The sequence below is a fragment of the Pholcus phalangioides genome, unplaced genomic scaffold (genome assembly GCF_987345545.1).
Source record: "Pholcus phalangioides strain wild (caught in Gottingen) unplaced genomic scaffold, Ppha-v1.0 ptg000004l_1, whole genome shotgun sequence".
NCBI classification, from domain to species: domain Eukaryota; kingdom Metazoa; phylum Arthropoda; class Arachnida; order Araneae; family Pholcidae; genus Pholcus; species Pholcus phalangioides.
Genome location: NW_028301597.1, coordinates 14764268 through 14782556, shown reverse-complemented (window position 1 = coordinate 14782556; position 18289 = coordinate 14764268). Strand labels below are relative to the sequence as shown.

General features: G+C 37.2%; 2 protein-coding genes across 2 annotated transcripts in view; both read left to right on the top strand.

Moving 5' to 3' along the window:
- Positions 1-18289, top strand: part of LOC149086590 (cell adhesion molecule Dscam1-like) — a 236354-nt gene that overhangs the window by 108455 nt on the left and 109610 nt on the right. The window contains exon 4 of the mRNA XM_089230963.1: positions 13341-13487. Within this exon, the coding sequence (XP_089087089.1) occupies positions 13341-13487 (147 nt within the window). The remainder of the gene's footprint in view (positions 1-13340; positions 13488-18289) is intronic.
- LOC149086591 (innexin inx2-like) lies at positions 15814-17495 on the top strand. The gene has a single exon (XM_089230962.1). The coding sequence runs from the start codon at positions 16050-16052 to the stop codon at positions 17166-17168; it is 1119 nt and encodes a 372-aa protein (XP_089087088.1). The 5' UTR covers positions 15814-16049; the 3' UTR covers positions 17169-17495.

Sequence of the window (18289 nt, the reverse complement as noted above, 5' to 3'; positions counted from 1 at the left end):
TTGTAGGCCTGTTGCTCACTGTGGCGAGACTTCTTAACGGGGGGATCGGCTCGCAGGTGTAGATGATAGCATACTTTGCCTGTATTGCAAGAGGAGTTTGGGTTCGTGTCCCAGCGGGACCGCTTTTTTTTCCCCCGAATTCACCTCGGCATAACACCCAAAAAATACGCGTTTCTTTAACTACAGTTTAATTGTGAAAAAAACCGTAATATTCCGATTGAGCATGTTCACCCTGCATTTGTCATGTATGAACTTTTAATCGGTGTTTTTTGTCACTTCCGATTTTTCTCATTTCTCCCATTTTCATTGCACTTGTATATTTTCATTCAATTTACTAAAATACTAGTTTCCCCCCCCCCCCCATGTTTCAATTTCTTTTTAAATTTCTCTACAATCGAACCAGATACAATTAATGTGGTTAAAATCAGAATGGTGGAAGTCAATCAATTCTTATTTTAAGATAAAGAAGGTTTTACTAGAATTGCAGGTATATGTTCCCATGTTAATAATTTTGTGACTTCACAATCTGGTGGGAAACTATTGAAGCTGCGACTTGGTTCATTTTTTCTTTCAACAATTTTGCACTTCTAAATTGCATTTCTGGACCTGGTCAAAATTGTTAAAAATGTGACTTACACCACTCTTACTTTAACCCCCGCAATTCACGAAGACCTTTGTGCAGCCATTGATATTCTAAACAAAAGTCCCTTGATAAAATACACAGGAAACATTTGATGATATGGGTACCTCTAGAGAAAATCATATTTTGATTTGAATTCCAAACGAGGAGAAATTTTAAAAGCTAATTGCTTTTCTTTCGATTGCCAGAATGTCTGCATAATATGAGATGAAAAGCCCTAGAAAACGCTTTGCGCCCATAATTTCGATCCTCGAACTTATGCTCATTCTGAATTTTCATCGAAAACTTCAACGTGTGGAGCCGATACATCAAGTGAATCCGTGTAGTACTAAAGGAATTTAGAGATATTTTTAAAAGATTTTTATTAATACAAATTTTGAATTCCATGGGGAAAATGAGATCTGAGTAATAATTTTTGTAAAGTACATGTTATGGTACCATGAAATGATACATAATATAATATACGATTTCTAGAGTGCAGTTTTGAAATAACAGCTATCCAATTATGGAGAATGCTTGTAATTTATCGAGAAATTAGCTTTTAAGTATGCCTTCGCTATAAGCGATTTCCATGGCGCTCCACATAATTTTCAAGGCATAACTTCCACTGCACACACACGAGGATGAATTATTTTACTTGTCATCGGGGGAATGTTAATTCTGAGCATAATGAATCACTTGTTTTTACATTTCATAGGAAGCGTTTCTAGACACCAATCAGATAAGAAAACTGCGTCAATTTTCTCTCTTTTCTCTGTCGCTTTGAAACAAACTTTTCTCCCCCACTAAGAACAATAGCTCGAAATAAACTGCAGGCAGCCCTAAGTCTTAGAAGATTGAACGCGTAGTTTTATCTCGGGAGCTTTCGCCTTTGAAAATCGCCGCTCTTGCTCACATTCGGGGCCAATTTTTCACGGCTTTATTCCGAACAACGAGAAAGAAAGAGAGGCTCGATTCACCATCCCGGATATTAAGGAGCAATGGTGATTTTAAGAAACGTTCATCCTCGGTGTCTGTTGAAAACTAACGGATCTCCACCGAGATTTCGCCGAGAACAATAAACGTAACATTCAAGGCCCATCGAATCGGTCGGTATTCAGTATCGAGTAACAAAGGGAAAAGATAACATTTTCTTAACGTATATTAAGACAAACAAAAGCTTCAACTCGGGCTTCTATTTGTGGAAACAACGGGGATGAACTTCAATAAACTTTCCTCTTCAAAACACTAAACGAAATTTTCCCGCTCATGGGGTTACTAATTTCTTTTCAACGAAACACAACATCTGTGGATACCCTCGAGCTGTTTATGTAATTACTTCTTACACGTCATGCCATTTTAATCACCAATCATCAAATTGTAAATTCTCTACTATGGTGAAGAATTATGTATCGCGTCAAGTATTTTTTCTTCAGTTTTATATACATTAATGCCATTTGATTTCTCACATTTCTTAAAACTTATTGCGTAAGGTTTTTGTGCAAGCATTATTTCTGGTTCATCAATTCAATCAGAAGTTCAAAAAGATATGCTCACTACCACGCGCGCGCGAGATTTTTTCAATCTCACGTCTGAAAATTATCTGCCTTTTAACATACCTTTGTCACGGAAACGTCTAATTTTTTTTTTCAAATTAGAACAGTCTTTTGCGTATGCATAGTGGATATATCGTATTAAATCCTGGCCAGAATTGTCCTAATTGCAGCAGTAACTTCAATAAATAATTCATTCGACACATTTCATGTTTTATTCGAATGCCCACTATATAATTTACAAAGAAGCGTAGGTACTTCCCTAAAACCGTGTGCTTTCCGCAATCCCACCAGACGCGAAAATTTCATTTTCAAAGCATCGAAATTATCCAAAGATCAAATTGTAAAATTGTTTTATTTTTTTAACGATGTTGTGACGTTTTTGAATTTTTATATTGATATTCGAGATTTTCTTTTTTTAATTTCTATTATGTGTAAGTGCCATGATTATGTACACACTAATGAATGATGTATTTAATTGTACGCATATTTGTATGGGTCTGGTCTCATATGCAAATAAAGAGCTATTATTTCTGGTTCAGGGATCGGGCATATATTGATCGAAAACACATTCATGTTCCAAAATTGATCAACGAACTTTGTAATGGTATGATGATCTGTACAGAAATTGCTATTGTCTCCCTTATCGACCTTCACGTTTTCACTGGAGGTTCAGAGATGACATCTTTGCATCATATGCAAGCACCATTTCTTTTTGTCACGGGACCCGGTGCTATGTTTATGTACGATAATGCAAACGTTAACACAGTTTGTGTTGCCGAGCATTACGTTCAGTCTGAAACGCTGACTCGTAAAAAATAGCAACCCATTTCTTTTGACTGGAATCCAATAGAGAATATACTAGACATCCGTGGAAAACATTCAACTGCTCCCTATGATACTTCCCAAAGCCTCGCTGAGCTGCGAACAAGTCTTTCGCTTAAATGGACCCTGAAATCGCAAAATGCCATTGATAATTTTATTGTTGGTACGGATCGATGTTGTCGAGCCTGTGTTGACTTCCTTTGAATCTGGCGAATATCTGGATGTCCGTGCTATGTAAGTTTAATACGTATATCTCTGAATGCTCCCTGCGGAGAGATTTTTCAAATGAGAGACTGGCTACTGCTGCTACTTCTTAACCGTACATACACCTCGTACACTTTCTCTGCTGAATTTCTAACAAATCGGTGCATTTTGGAACGTGTTGTGTGAATGTATGTATATACGTGGCCCGCCAATGTATTTAATCTGTTAGAGTTGTGCTTGTTTCGTGTTCTTGCTGATGCTGTTATCTGGGTTACACGTTTTGAAGTAAAGATGGTATATGTTTGAATTTTTTTCATGTTATGTAAATATCATGTTGAAAGTCTGCACCTCTCTGCGGAGAGACTTTTAGCTGCATAGACTCGGTACGCCCTAAGAAAATGCATCTACATTAGTCAGTCAGTCAGACTTTTAACCGGCTAGCATAGATGAGCTCTATAACATATACCTATCGGTACGTAATATCAGGAATTTTTCGTGAACTAGTATTTCAAACATACCTCTGGCATCCCGAAGCGTGAGGCCAAGCAAAAACTTCTACTGCCTAACAACTGGCAGAAACTACCCCCTTTCCCACCCCTCCCACCCCACTAGATAAGATTTCAATCATTTAGTTAAGTTCCAAAGTTGCCGTTTATTGTCGAATTACTGGAAGTCAATTAAAAAAAGCCCATTTAAATAACATAAGCTTCTGCGCGCATATATACATACATGTTTCCTCTTCTTTGCTCGTAGAAAATCCGATCAAAAACGCCGAATGACTGGACAGGAAGGACTAGCGCGCGGCTGGATTATCGAGAGGCTATTTCAATCATTAAATAGAAAAATTTCACCCAAATAAAAGAGGGTAAATAACACGAAGTTTCAATGTCGTTTAAATTTTATGAAACTCGTTTACTTTTTGTAACTTCCAAAATTAATCAATTTGATAATGTAAGCAAACGTTTAATTGTAAAACCAATTTCGAAAATCAGATGGCATTACCGTTTTTTCTCCAATGATTCTGTTTTTTTCAGTTTTCATACGTGTACGACGTATCGTTATACCATTTTTACATGTTATAAACCTTAAAAAAAGTTAATTTTTGTCTTCCTGTTTTTGAACCAGTTCCCTTCTCCCATCTCAGCTTTGCACTTTAAAATAAGTAGCAGGTTTTTCAATATACCTATAGTGTAACATAAAAAGTAAAAAAGAAATATGATAGGCATTGCCGTTCTTTTATATTAGTAAATGGCGTCTTCTTGAAGTGTTGTGATAAGTATCTCTTATCAAACCTGTTATCTACGTACGACCCTCGAGAATTATCATCGTGACTCTAACAAGAGTTTCACTGGATTTCTTTTGAGTCAGCGCCTCTTTTTATTTTACTTCCCTTTTTGCTTCGTTTCAATGATTTAAGCATAACCCTGGCTGCTTTTGTGCGTGAATGTCTCTTGAGCTCATGTAGTTTTTGAGGTACAAAGATTTTACCGCCATCGAACACGTTCTGATTTCCGTGCCTACTTGAAATTCTTCCCCTTCTTCGTTGTACACAGAAATTCGGATATTATCCATTACTTACACGTATACTGGAGAGCTTTTCCCGTTTTTGTTCCTATTTAGAATTAAAGCGTTTCAAGTATCATATGATATAATAGAGGCATTTATAGGGAAAGAAAGAGATAAACATGAAAAAAAATGAAGTTCTTATATGAAGTATATGATTGGATACAGAGCGAAGATAATTTCCGAAGCAAAAGTCACATTCCTCTGTGGGGAATCGAGCCACTGTCAGAGCTAGTACTCTACCATTAAGTTACAGAGGACCGACATTTTTTAACCGTAGAACAATATGTTTTTTTGTCTGAAAGGAACTGCGCAATAGACAGCCCACTAACTCATCAACAACTTGTAACGCATTATATGGTGACGTTAATGAAATGATGCACCTCTCCGCTAATTGTGTGAAGTGTGAGTGACTGAATGCAAAGCGAAGATAATTTCGGAAAGAAATCTGGAGGGCTAATGTCATTACGGGCTGTTGCTGAGTTGGGATGCTGTCCATTGCGGTCTCATTCAGTCCAAGCAACTTATCGTTCTACGGTTAGAAAATGTCTGTCGTCTGTAGCTTAATTGCAGAGCACTCGTCTGGACAGTTGGAGGTTGGTAGTTCAGTTCCCCACAGAGAATTGGGACTTTCATTTCCGGAATTACCTCATCATTATTCATCGTTTATGCCTGGTGTGGCCGGATCTGCGGCTGAACTGTTATAACATTACGAAAAAGCATAACTGCTTATACATTAAATAAAATAATTACAAAATCCACCGAGAAGATTATGATTCATAAGTTATTTTTGAGTATAAAAACAATATTAAAATGAGGTCATTTTTAATCGGTTCTTAAATAAGTTTTATAAGTTATCTAAAACACACCTAGAGAAGTTTCATAAGGTGATTTTCGGTTACCGCGACTTATACAGGGTCCAAAAATCACGCAATCCTTTATAAAAAAAATTAATTTGTCAAATTCTACTGATTTTAAATGAAAAGTTTTCCATAGACAAGCAACACTATACTGTTTAAAATGGAAGGGCTTTTTTTCATCTTCCATGCTCACTGATACTCTCAGTGGCTCTTTGTTTTTTGTAGGATCAAGATTTTTTTTGCCAGAAACAAAGAATTTTTAATATTAAACAATGATTTTCAACTCATTCGTTTGAAGCCATTATTGAGGCGTTCAGAAATGAATTTCCAAATGTTTCTGTGTCCGATAAGACAGCAATCTTTCGATTGGTGTCTCATTTTCGAGAAACTGGAAATGTTGAAGACCGCAGTCGAATTAGGCGTCCGTCTATACTGAGCCAGCATGGAATGCGCGAACTAAAGGACAAAATGTTGAAATGTTGTACTGTTCACACAGCCCTGAACAAATTGGAGTTTAGCGCTAGTCGTGTTCTGGTCGTTCCGGAGTTGAAAGCTCCAGATCAGATCAAACGTCAGAATTTAGTGCACCGAAAATCCACATGTCTATCATGAAAAAAGCGTCTTCATTCGATCAAAATCGGTGTGTAGTGCTCAGTTTCACGCCGTACAAAAAAAAGTTTGGGTCCATTCATTGGCGTCGGAGCCGGGGGTGCTGTGGGTGCTCGAGCACCTACGGAAGTTTGTAGAAGGGCTCCGAGCACCCACAGAATTGATTCAAAAATCGAAATTTCCTACATGAATCTCAAGACGGGCACCCACAGGTTCGAAACACTTCCGACGCCCCTGGGTCCATTCTTTTTTAAGACACAGTGGATGGGAAACTGTAAAAGGATGATTTCCGGTATTTCATTGCATTGTTGGATGAAAATGAAAGTTTTTGCTTTTTTGCAACAGAATGGAGCAACCTGCCATACGTCTAATGATATAAAATGGATTACTCCACACATTTTTCGATGATTACTTTATTTCAAAAGGATTGTGGCCACCAAGATCACAGGACCTGTCATCTCCCAATTTTTCTTGTGGGGAACCTAAGACAAATGCACTAGAATAATCCTCCCTTTCATTGATTAACTAAAAAAACATTCAATCGAATATTGAAAAAGTGATTTTTAAAAGAAGGAAGGACTTGGAGGTTTGGTCCTCCCCCCCCCCCCAAATGTGAGAAAACGACCGAAAAAAGGGTAAAAGATGGCCAAATCTATTTTTCTATCACTTTGCCCCCCCCCCCCCGAAATGAAAGTGGTCCCCCCCGAACGAAATTTCTGGCTACGCCCCTGAGCTTTTTTGATGTGTTTCTCGATAGAATTTTAAAAATAAAATATTTAAGAACTGGTTGCGTGATTCGTTGCGTAGATTCGATAATTGGTTGAAATTTTCACAATTGAGAAGCTTATTTTCAAAAGGGAACCGAAAAAAAAGAGCTCTATCAGTCATAGTTCCAAAAAATTAATTTTATAAATCAGTACACATCCTACTGTTTGCCTCTAATGGTCGAAGTCCATAAACAATTGTCGCATCATTCTAGCATTTTATATTCATTAAGCCACGTAGTCGGGAATGCGGGTTAGTTAATGATAATCACAACAGTACTGACGGGGAATTACCCACCTCTGACTTGGATGGCTTCTCGATTGACAACAAACCACCGGGCAAATTAAAATGTGTGTTAATAAATGCCAGGAGCTTGGGTAACAAGAAAGATTTTTTAGAAACTATGATAGTTGTGGAGGACTTGGATCTTATAGCCATTACAGAATCTTGGGCAAACGATGGGGATGAATCTTTCTTACACATCTCCGGATACGATACTTTTTTGAGAAATAGATCTGATAGGAAAGGGGGTGGAGTGTTGATATACGTGAAATCATGTTGGAAGGCTAGAGAGTGTAACGTGCAGAGAAGTGATATTGAAACCATATGGGTTGAACTTGAGAACAAAAGACGTCATAAGCTTATTGTTGGGGTTTGTTACAATCCACCGAATAGGGATCAAAATTATATCGCCAAAATGCATGATGAAATTTCCTACATGTGTAAGCGAAAGAGGGTTCTCATACTAGGGGATTTCAATTACCCGGGTATTGATTGGGAGAACCTTTCATCTGGAAATCAGTATGAAAGAGACTTTCTTAAGTTGGTGCTCGAAAATTTTTTGTATCAGCATGTATCAGAAGCCACTAGGGGTACTGCTATTTTGGATTTAGTTCTTACTAGTTCTGAGGATCTAGTTGAACATGTTTCGGTGGGGGAAGAGTTTTCTTCCAGTGATCATCGTATCGTCAGATTTCTCTGTAACTTTTCCTCGGGTAAGGTTGATAACAAAAGACTGGTTCCTTGTTTTCGGAGAACTAACTTTGATGTTTTGAGAAGAAGGTTAGCGGAAGTTTTCAAAGACCGGTTGGAATCAGTAGGGGTGGTAAGTCAATGGGAAGAATTTAGTACGAAGCTGTCCTCTGTTTTGCACGACGTCATACCCTTTGTTCGAAAAAAGCGTGTTTGTACATCACACCCTCTATGGTTCACGGATAGCGTGCGGAACCTTTATCTTGAAAAGAAAAGAGCATTCAGAGAGTATAAAAGTGGACGAGGTGACCTATCATTGTTTACTGATAAAAGAAGACTGTTGAAGAAAGCGATAAGGGATAGTAAAAAGCAAGTTGAATCTAGGTTGGCAGATAACATTGGCTCTGACCCAAAATCATTTTTTCGATACGTCAATAATGGATGTAAGGGGACAGTTGGCCCCCTCTCGATAGGAGGCTCAAAAGTAGAGAGCAATGTAGGCATGTGTAGTGCTTTCAATGACTTTTTCGCGTCGGTTTTTAATGGAGATAATGATATTCGATATACGGGTGTTGCATGGGGTAATAAAACGCTCAACGATATTCAAGTGGAAGACGTGGAGGTCCTAAATCTTCTAAGAAATGTATGTGCAAGCAAAGCACCAGGACCAGATGATATCTATCCCAGGGTTCTCAGGGAAGGTGCTAATGAATTGTTGGGGCCAGTCGCACAGATATACAGGAGTAGTGTTGCTGAGGGTATCGTCCCGAGAGATTGGAAACTGGCTAACGTTGTTCCGATATTTAAGAAGGGTAGTAGAGAAGTGGTGTCTAATTATCGTCCAGTGAGTTTGACGAGCTCCCTCTCGAAAATTTTGGAAATTATCATCAAAAGGCAGTTTGTGAAGTGGATAGACGAGAATAATGTATTGTCGGATAATCAGCATGGGTTCAGGAAGGGGAAGTCATGTGTAACTAACCTCCTTTGCTTCTATGATTACGTGACTAAGGCTTTGGGTAAGAGCAAAAATGTCGACGTGGTTTACCTTGATTTCCAGAAGGCATTCGATCGGGTCCAACATGGCAAACTCTTGAAGCGTTTACACGAGATTGGAATAGGGGGCAACTTGCTGAATTGGATAGAATCGTGGTTAAGAGATAGGTCGCAACGAGTTATGGTGAACGGGGAATTCTCTGGTTGGACAGACGTCACAAGTGGAGTTCCTCAGGGAAGTGTCCTTGGCCCCATACTTTTTTCACTTTTTATCGATAAACTCGATCAGGGTATCGATGGAATTACTAGCAAATTCGCAGATGATGTGAAGCTAATGGGGGTAATCGGAAATGAAAGCGATAGGGAGTTGCTCCAGACCAACTTAAACAAGATTGCAGCATGGGCAAATGAATGGAGCATGACGTTTAGCGTAGATAAGTGCATGGTCGCTCATTTTGGTTCGAACAACCCACGGTTCTCTTACGAGTTGAATGGTGTCACTATCCCGGATGCAACTAGAGTCACCGATTTGGGAATTCTCATTGACGAGCGACTTAAGTTTTCTGAACATTGTTCAGCGGTTGTCAAAAAATCGAATAGAATGCTTGGTCTCATTTTCAAAAAGGTCTCTTCGCGTTCTCCTAAAGTCATTCTTCCGCTTTTTCGAGGCTTAGTTCGTCCTGGACTGGAGTATGCTGTAAGGTTTTGGAGACCATACCTACAGAGGGACATAGACTTGGTTGAAGGGGTGCAGAGAAGAGCTACGCGTGTCCTTATTGGCACACAGGGCTTGAGTTATGAAGAAAGACTTCATTTTTTGAATATGTTTACATTGGATGAACGCAGGTGTCGAGGAGATATGATCGAAGTGTTCAAAATTTTCAATGGGATGGATAGGATGGACCATGAACTTTTAGTACACCGCCAATCGACTGCTTTTACAAGGGGACACCAGTATCGATTGGTGAGGGACAATGCAAGGTTATGGTGTCGCAGGGAATTTTTCTCCAATAGGGTTGTTAATAAATGGAATAGCTTACCCCCGGAGGTAGTAAATTGTAATACAATTGACACGTTTAAAAAGAAATACGATAAACATGTTGGGGTAAATCGAGAAGCTATCCATTCTTAGAATAAGACAACCATAAGTATTCTTTATGGGCATTGTATGATATTTTATCATGTGTATATATTGTTTATAATTTGTGTTAATTGCATTTTTAATTGGGTTGCTGTATTTTTGAAACATATGACAACCATATTTTTATGGGCATCTTTTTATCAGCCACCTCGTTGGGCATTTTGCCTGTTGTGGTGTTGTATTTGTATTTGTATTTGTATTTGTATTTGTATTTGTATTTGTAAGTATACGTGAAAAAAATATCTGAAATACCGTATTGTAGCCTGATTGAATACTCATCCATTCCATAGATGCAGAATTAATTTCAATGTACTTATTTACATATCTCTTTTTTTGTTTGTTTGCTTGTTCTGTCTTTGAATTTGTATTGTAATTAATCAATTATACTTTGTGTTCATCAGTACAGATCCACGTGATCTCTTGATGAATTTGTTTTTCTCATCAGCATGTAATATTTCATCACGATAAAATAAACTTATAAAACATCCGTTTTTAAAAAAAAAAACCACTTTTCAACGGTTTTCTGAATCATTGGGATGAGCTCTGTCTGATTATGCAACGGGAATATTTTTGATCGAAATAACAATGTGAAATGGGTAGTTTCTACCAAAAGGAATATCCACCTTGTTCATTCAAAAGGAAACATAACAAAGCAGTTGTCATATTGGTGTTAAGGAATTATTTTTAAAACGGCGCATTTTTCAGAAGCACTTCCAAAGTCGAATTCTGCAGTAGAACCTCTCGATAACGGACACCTAGAGGAGTGCCCGTTAATGGACAGTAAAATGCATTGAGTCCTATCAACGTAATTCAAAAAGTTTCCGTTGATGGAGGAGACCGCTAACGGAAGGGTCCGTTATGGGAGGTTCCAGTGTAAAATGATCGTGCTTTTTATGTTGTTCACGAGAGAGAAATATGGGTATCTTACTTGTTTGGATGAAACCTTCAACGGGTGGCGTAAAAATGTCAAATTTTTCAGACTTAACCAGTTATAATTTTCATCAAAAGGTAATATTTCCGGTATAATTTTTTTCAAAACGGAACATTTGCGAAACTTGAATATAGTTAACTCCCTTCAATGTGTTCCTCAAGAAACATAATATTTAAATATTTTTATACCCCTCCCTTATGCTACCAGTTGGGCTATTTTATACCTTTGTAAAGTAGTCCATTCCGGGAAAAACAATTTTCTTTTACTTCTACTGTAAATTCAGCAAAAGTGGAAAAATGTTCCCTTTTGAAAATAAGCTTCTCAATATGGTTAAATATATTACGAAACAATTGTAAAATAAATAGAGCACACAAACACAAATAAAAATTCATGATGATACACTAATTAATATACGTGTATTGCCTATCAATTCAATTTCCTCTGTCACAGCAGGGATTTTTTTTCATCACCAAGTGATGAAGAGACATTTCCGGTGCGAAAGCTGACGTGGACATCAGGGTTTCATGATTCTTTTCTTGATCTTTCAATGCTCCACTCATCCATTTTCTACTATCAAGATTCCTGACATGCTATTTAATTCCCTTTCTACGGCAGGTGTTTCTGTCAAGTGCAAGTATAAGCACCCCCCCCCTCCCCATCTCTCTGTGTCAGCTGCTGCTAATGCGTGCTCTTCGAGGGGATCCAGCAATGGAATTACGACTAGAGTTGGAGCGGAACGCGTCTAGTAATTAAATATACCTAAATTAAGAGAACTCAAATTAATCGTTTTCTGGGAAGGAAGCCGATCAAATGCACCGCTGCACATTTATACTATCGCACTTTGTGAAATTCTTCTCAGTCAAAAGTGGATAAAGAATAATGGCGTTTCATTGCTTTATTATCAATATGTGTATATACGCTTATATCCTCGCTCAATCGTATTGCCAAAAGTGTGTAATTTATTTATATTTATAAGGTAAGAATTATGAAACTATTAGAATGATTAACCCTTTCAGACCCAGAACTAATAATCCTGGGGTTGCTCCTTTCCCCGCTTGTGCGTACAGGGTTGTGAAAGTGTTTAAATATAGTATATAAGGGGTCATTCAAGTATCACGTCAGCATCAAGGGGGGTGGGGAGAGGGATTTCGAATTTGCTGACTTTTGATGACAAGGGGGAGGGGGGGCTGAAGGTTGCTTACGTCATCAACCACTCCTTTTTGAAGATATGAAATATTCTAAGCTGCTGACGGGGAGGGAGGAAGGGGGGTCAGTGTTTTGCTGACTTTTGCTGACGGGGAGGGGGTCAAAAATGGCTGAAAATCTGTTTACGTAATACATGAACGGCCCCTAATCTCTAATTTCAGTTGCTCTTTTATCGCACTACAGTCGAGTACACTTGTAACATACCCTGAACATAACATACGATTCTGTAATCCTCGAGGTATGACCCATTCTCTTCTATACGGTACATTTTTGCCTCTGTTAATAAATACCTCGCTTAAAACATATACTGGGGATATAACGTTGCAACAGCACTCTTTTTGCTTCTCTAGAAAATAATTCGAATAGCATATACTGCAAACAATATTCTGAAAAAATGAAGCCGAAAACTGACTTATTTGTGCAACATTCATTGCATTTGGGTGATATCTCGATATATTCTTTTACAAGAAGTCGTGAGAGTTCATTCAATAACGAAAAATTCATTCGAAATAGTTACATTCATTACTGACAAACGACGCTGATGGCTAGAAATCCTTATACTTGTTAGCACTGTGCCAACTATAACTATTCAGACGATAAATTTCTTGTTACATAAAAAAATGTTCTCTTCGATATATTTCTGTGAAAACTGGATCATCGATGCTTTTCAAATTATTGAAAAAAAAAAAGTTTACCTTTTCTAATACTTTTGGATCACCTGGTAGATGGCAGGGATGAACGAACACCTGTTGTGATCGGGAGAAGCAGAAATCTGCCCTGTTTTGAAAACAAAAATCTCCACCTGTTGAAATACTATGCAAAAACATGTTGATTAATGACAAATAAAATTTATAAACATTAATTGTTTTTTTTTAGTTGAATTTACAATGTTGATAATGAATAATGTGATAATATATGTCAGGGGATAAGTCATTATATTATGCCGAACGCGGCTGTGTTTGAAAAATATTTAATTTTTAATCGCTACAAAAGTTATTGTAGAATTTTTAATTGTTAAGTAGTAAAGCGAAAAGTGTAATTCTGTCTCGGTGAATGTGGTCGTTATTTATAGCGTGTCTCTTACTTTCTCCAAAACTAGGAAAGTATGCTGTCTTTCCGACTGGAGAGCTGTATATAAGACACGTCGACGAGTTGGACGCCAGCAGAAAATACCGTTGTCAAGTGCACAATAGGCTGAGCAGGGAGACTCGGCTCAGCGAACAGTGGGTCAGAATCATAATGACAGGTAAGCAAGCATACTATACACTGCCGCAGCGCACGAGACGTCATCGCACAGCACTCGACGCTTTGTTCAAAGTACAATTTGGCATCCCTCCTTTTACTTACAACGACTTCTTTTTATTAATTGCAAAGCTCTTTCGTTGACAGCAGGAAAGAGGAAGACGGCAAACATCATTTTTTCCCAAGTTTCTTCAAAAAGACAAGGGCAAAAATAAAAGAGCTTTTAATATTGAGTTAGCAGTGCGCTCGCAGCCTTATATCCCAAACATTGTTTGTCGTCGTTTACCTTTTGATTAATTACGATGCTCTTTCCTCTTTCTGTAACTATATATATCCCAGCTTAACAAACAAATTCATAAGCTTATTTATTATCTTCATCATGAAAATGAATTACGAGAGAGTAATTAATGAAATTGAGTTTGCTCCACATCGCGCTAGAGGGAGCACGTATTGATTAGTCCTAAGCTAGATGGTTGCAGCATTTTCCAAATAGTTGAGCGTTCACATGATTTTGAAAATAACCAGTAAATGTTAATAAATAATTCCGTGGGTATATATGAAAATAATATATCGATAATGTTTTGATATGTGTTGTAGATAATGTATTGATAAGATTGATAATTTAATAATACAGTGATAAGATTGATAATTTAATAATACAGTGATAAGATTGATAATTTAATAATACAGTGATAAGATTGTAATAAGTGATAAATTAATGATGTATTGATAATAATATGATTGGAATAAAATATGAGATTATAATAATTTTATTTAAAACTTAAATGAAGTATTCGGGGGGGGGGGGGATGGTCGCCAATTTCTGTCAATGAACAGTAAACTTGAAAAAACGGATGCTGGAAAAAAAGCAGATGAATTAATACAACCGAACCAGGGGTTGCAAACCGAGCTGCGGGCAAGATGCGGTCCTCGAAAGTTTCGCATCTAGCTCGTGACCTTTACTGCGGCTCAACTTTAATTTCTAATGTTTTTTCCCCCCGTTTTTCTTCTTTTATTGATATATACACAGTGAAACACGGTAATACCTTGGTTGTTACGCTACCACGGATACAACATCGATAATCCCGGCTGATTCCTATTAGACAATAATAATGACGGAACCTTGCTATTAACGGCACCGAAACGCCGGGTACAGCGACACGATTTTTAGAAATTTTCCTTTGTCTTTTGTATGGTGTTTATTGTAATAAACTCTCAGTTGCAGCTAATTACCAGGTCTCTTGAATGCCGTTATAACTGAGTGTGACTGTTTATATGAATTTAAAATACAAAAAAGTCGTAAATTCAAAATTTAAATAAAGTCTACAGCTGTTTATATAGAGGCAGGGCAACAAAAAAACTTTTTTGAAGAAAAGTTTTCGGAGCAAAAGGCCATTACAATGAGTTCACTTTGCTGAAAAAAGACCTTTGTTACAGGCTGATCCCCAGCATACATGCTGCGTAGGAAAGTCCCTTTATTCTGAAATTACTCCCGAACCGTTGATGCTAGAGGCATACTTCCAGTTAGAAAAAATATTCAAATAACGTGTAGTACTCTCATATGTCATCCATGTTTCAAGGGGTTAGTTTGTTATTAAAATAAAAAATAAAAAATCTCTTTATTTTGTCACCCTGTCCTAAAAAACCCCTGCCTCTCCTAAACCCGATAAAGAAAATTCTATTTCGTGCAATATTCGAAAATCCTGTAAATTCAATCCGAAAACCACTGAAACTGAGAGGAAAGAGCCGCATATAAACTAACGGAAAGCTCATTCTATGCTTCATATGCTATTCTTTTCCTCATTTTAGCAATTTTCAAATTCAGATATCTCAGTGAATATTGCACGTGGGAACGTGGATATTTTTTTCTTTTTTGCTCAAGAGAGGCAGGGCAACAATTTTCTAATTTGGTTTTTTCGGACAGGATGACCAAATAAAAACGACCAGATTAAATACTGAGCAAAATACTGATTAAATTATGTCGCAAGGTATTTCGAGGTCATTATTATGAATTGAAAAAGTATCAATGAAAATAATTATTCACACCCATCTCCGTATCACTAATTCTTAAAGTTTAAGCTCAATTACCGAATTCGGAAGGTTTTTCGAAGCAATTATATAAATGGTAAATTCATTTTTTTATTATTTTTTTTACTTCTTGAGCAGCAAAGAATTTCTTGAACTTTGGTCATTCTACCTATAAAGAAAAGGAGCATTACTATCTCTGCTGTCGATGTCAAGGAAAAAACCGATAAGAATAGCATTATCTCAATTTCTTTTTTTTTTTCTCTTTCTTGAATGGTGCAAGTGTCGATGTTTTGATATCCACACCCATTGTGAAATCAAAGTCTTTGCTCGATTCTCGGTCGAGACGAATTCGGTAAGATAGCAACTATAGATAGCTGAAAATTATTATTTTTTTGTGAAATAGTTCGTTGTTTCCATAATGTAAAAACTGTTGCTATATACGTCTACTTTTCGCCTTAGGATATCGCATCGTGCGAATCGCTTTCAATTTTCAGTTTGTACTCATAACTTCATAAATTTCAGTGGAAAGTGCAGCATCATGGATAAACTGTTCGGGAACTTAAAGGCTTTCTTTCGCGTGAAGACTCCGACCATCGACGGATTTGTTTTCAAACTCCACTACAAATTCACGCTCGCTGTACTACTCGCATTCAGTATATTGGTGACGGGTAAAGCTTACATCGGTGATCCCATCGACTGCATTTCGAACGACGATATTCCGAGTGACCTACTAGACATATACTGTTGGATTCACCCGACGTTCAGCGTTGTCGATGCGTGGAAGAAACAGGTCGGAAACGAAGTGGCGTATCCCGGAGTGCAGAGACACGTCGAAGGTGAAGACAGAGTCTACCATGCCTATTACCAATGGGTCAGTTTCTTGCTCTTTATACAGGCCCTGATGTTCTACGTGCCCAGATTGATCTGGCGAAATATCGAAAGACATCGGGTGAAAGATCTCGTCATGGAGTTCGATAATCCTGTTGTAAGTGCTAAAAAGAAAGAAGACGAAACAGAACTCATCGTAGAGTACCTAGAGGACAATATCGGCAACCATCGGGTGTACGCAACATGCTACGCGGTCATGGAAATTCTCAATTTCATTAACATCTTGGGACAAATATTCGTGACGGACGTTTTCTTAGGAGGCGAGTTCACGACTTATGGAATGGAAGTGTTGAAATTCACTGAATGGGATTGGACCCTTCGTTTCGATCCTATGATCAAAGTATTCCCCAGAGTAACGAAATGCACTTTCCACCGCTTCGGATCTTCCGGCGACGTACAAAAACACGACGCGCTGTGTGTCATACCCATCAATATTGTCAACGAGAAGGTCTACATATTTTTGTGGTTCTGGTTCGTAATCTTAGCTATTATATCTGGCCTAGCACTTGTGTACCGGATAGTTGTTCTGTTATCCTCGAAAGCCCGTTATTGGATGCTTCATATCCGCTGCCGGAACGTACACAGAGATGTCATAGAGGATATAGTGAAAGCTATCGATCGATACGATTGGTTAATAGTGATTTTCTTGTGCAAAAACATGGACGGAGGTAATTTCAAAACCATCATGGAAAAATTTGCTTCGAAAGTTGGGAAAATTACGTCGAATCGAATGGAGCTCGAATCTTACCCAGAGAAAAAAATTGCATGAATTACTTCAAAGACTCGGGGATAAGATACAAAAGTGCACCATATCGTCAGTATTTTCGTTATTTTTCATACATATTCCATACAGAGTTTTTTTATTAGTTTCACAATTTCACTCAATTATGGACAACGTATTTAGAATGTGAAACTTTATAGGTGCAGTCATAACAGATAGAATAAATTAGCTTTCATTTATTTGCATTTGGAAGAAAAGCTGCGAAGTAAATGTTAAATAAAAATTGAAAAACCAGATTTGTGGAAGGAAAGAGAAATTTGTGCATTTATTTGACTAATTCGCCATCGTGGATGATTATTTTCAGAATCAACAGTAAAGTCATACAAATTAAATTTAATTACTTCATAATAAGAACGTAGATTACTATAACGAGTTTTTTTTTTTATATTCTACTTTTAACGAAATTGAAAAGTACATGATATAATTAGAAATATAAAATTAAAAATTTGATATTATTCGATTCTCTCCCCTTCTTTTAAATTTTTATTCGGAATGCCACTTAATGCTGGAAAAAAATTTTGAAAATTAAAAAATTAATTAAGTGCTTTGAAGTTAATGTCCGAAAAAAATGCATTTCTATTGAAAGAAAAAATCATCAATTTAGAGTCAATTTCTCTTTTTTTTTCTATTTCCCATCGGGTTTTCCCCCTCCTCGGCTTTTTTCCCCTTCAGTTAAAAATCTGAAATTATTTGATCAATGGCAGAGAGAGGAGATGCGGCACTGGAGATTAATGTTTCATAAGTATCCGTGATAGAAAGATTTATTACACAAAGGACGGGATTAAATGGAGTATCGTGCTTTTATTTTTTATTCTTTGCTTCACTATCAGCAACTGCGTTGCCTCTTTGCCTTGAAAAAATGCAGGCGAAAAAGCTTTTAACGGCCAAGATTTTTTTCAACATTAAAAAACGATTCGTGCTGTAGACGAATTTAATAAGTATTATTTCAGTAAGCAGTAAAGCTAATATACTAGCTATACAACTTACTGTATATTGAATATTTTTCGGACAAAAAACGTTGGAGCGCAGGAAGCTTTTTTAAAAGTTTGTTTTTTGTTGACACAAAGTATATTTTCTAAATGCTTTCGCAACGAAATTTCTGATTTTAA

Excerpts from the sequence above, each read along its gene's own strand:
- LOC149086591 (XM_089230962.1), top strand. The coding sequence starts at position 16,050 with ATGGATAAACTGTTCGGGAACTTAAAGGCTTTCTTTCGCGTGAAGACT.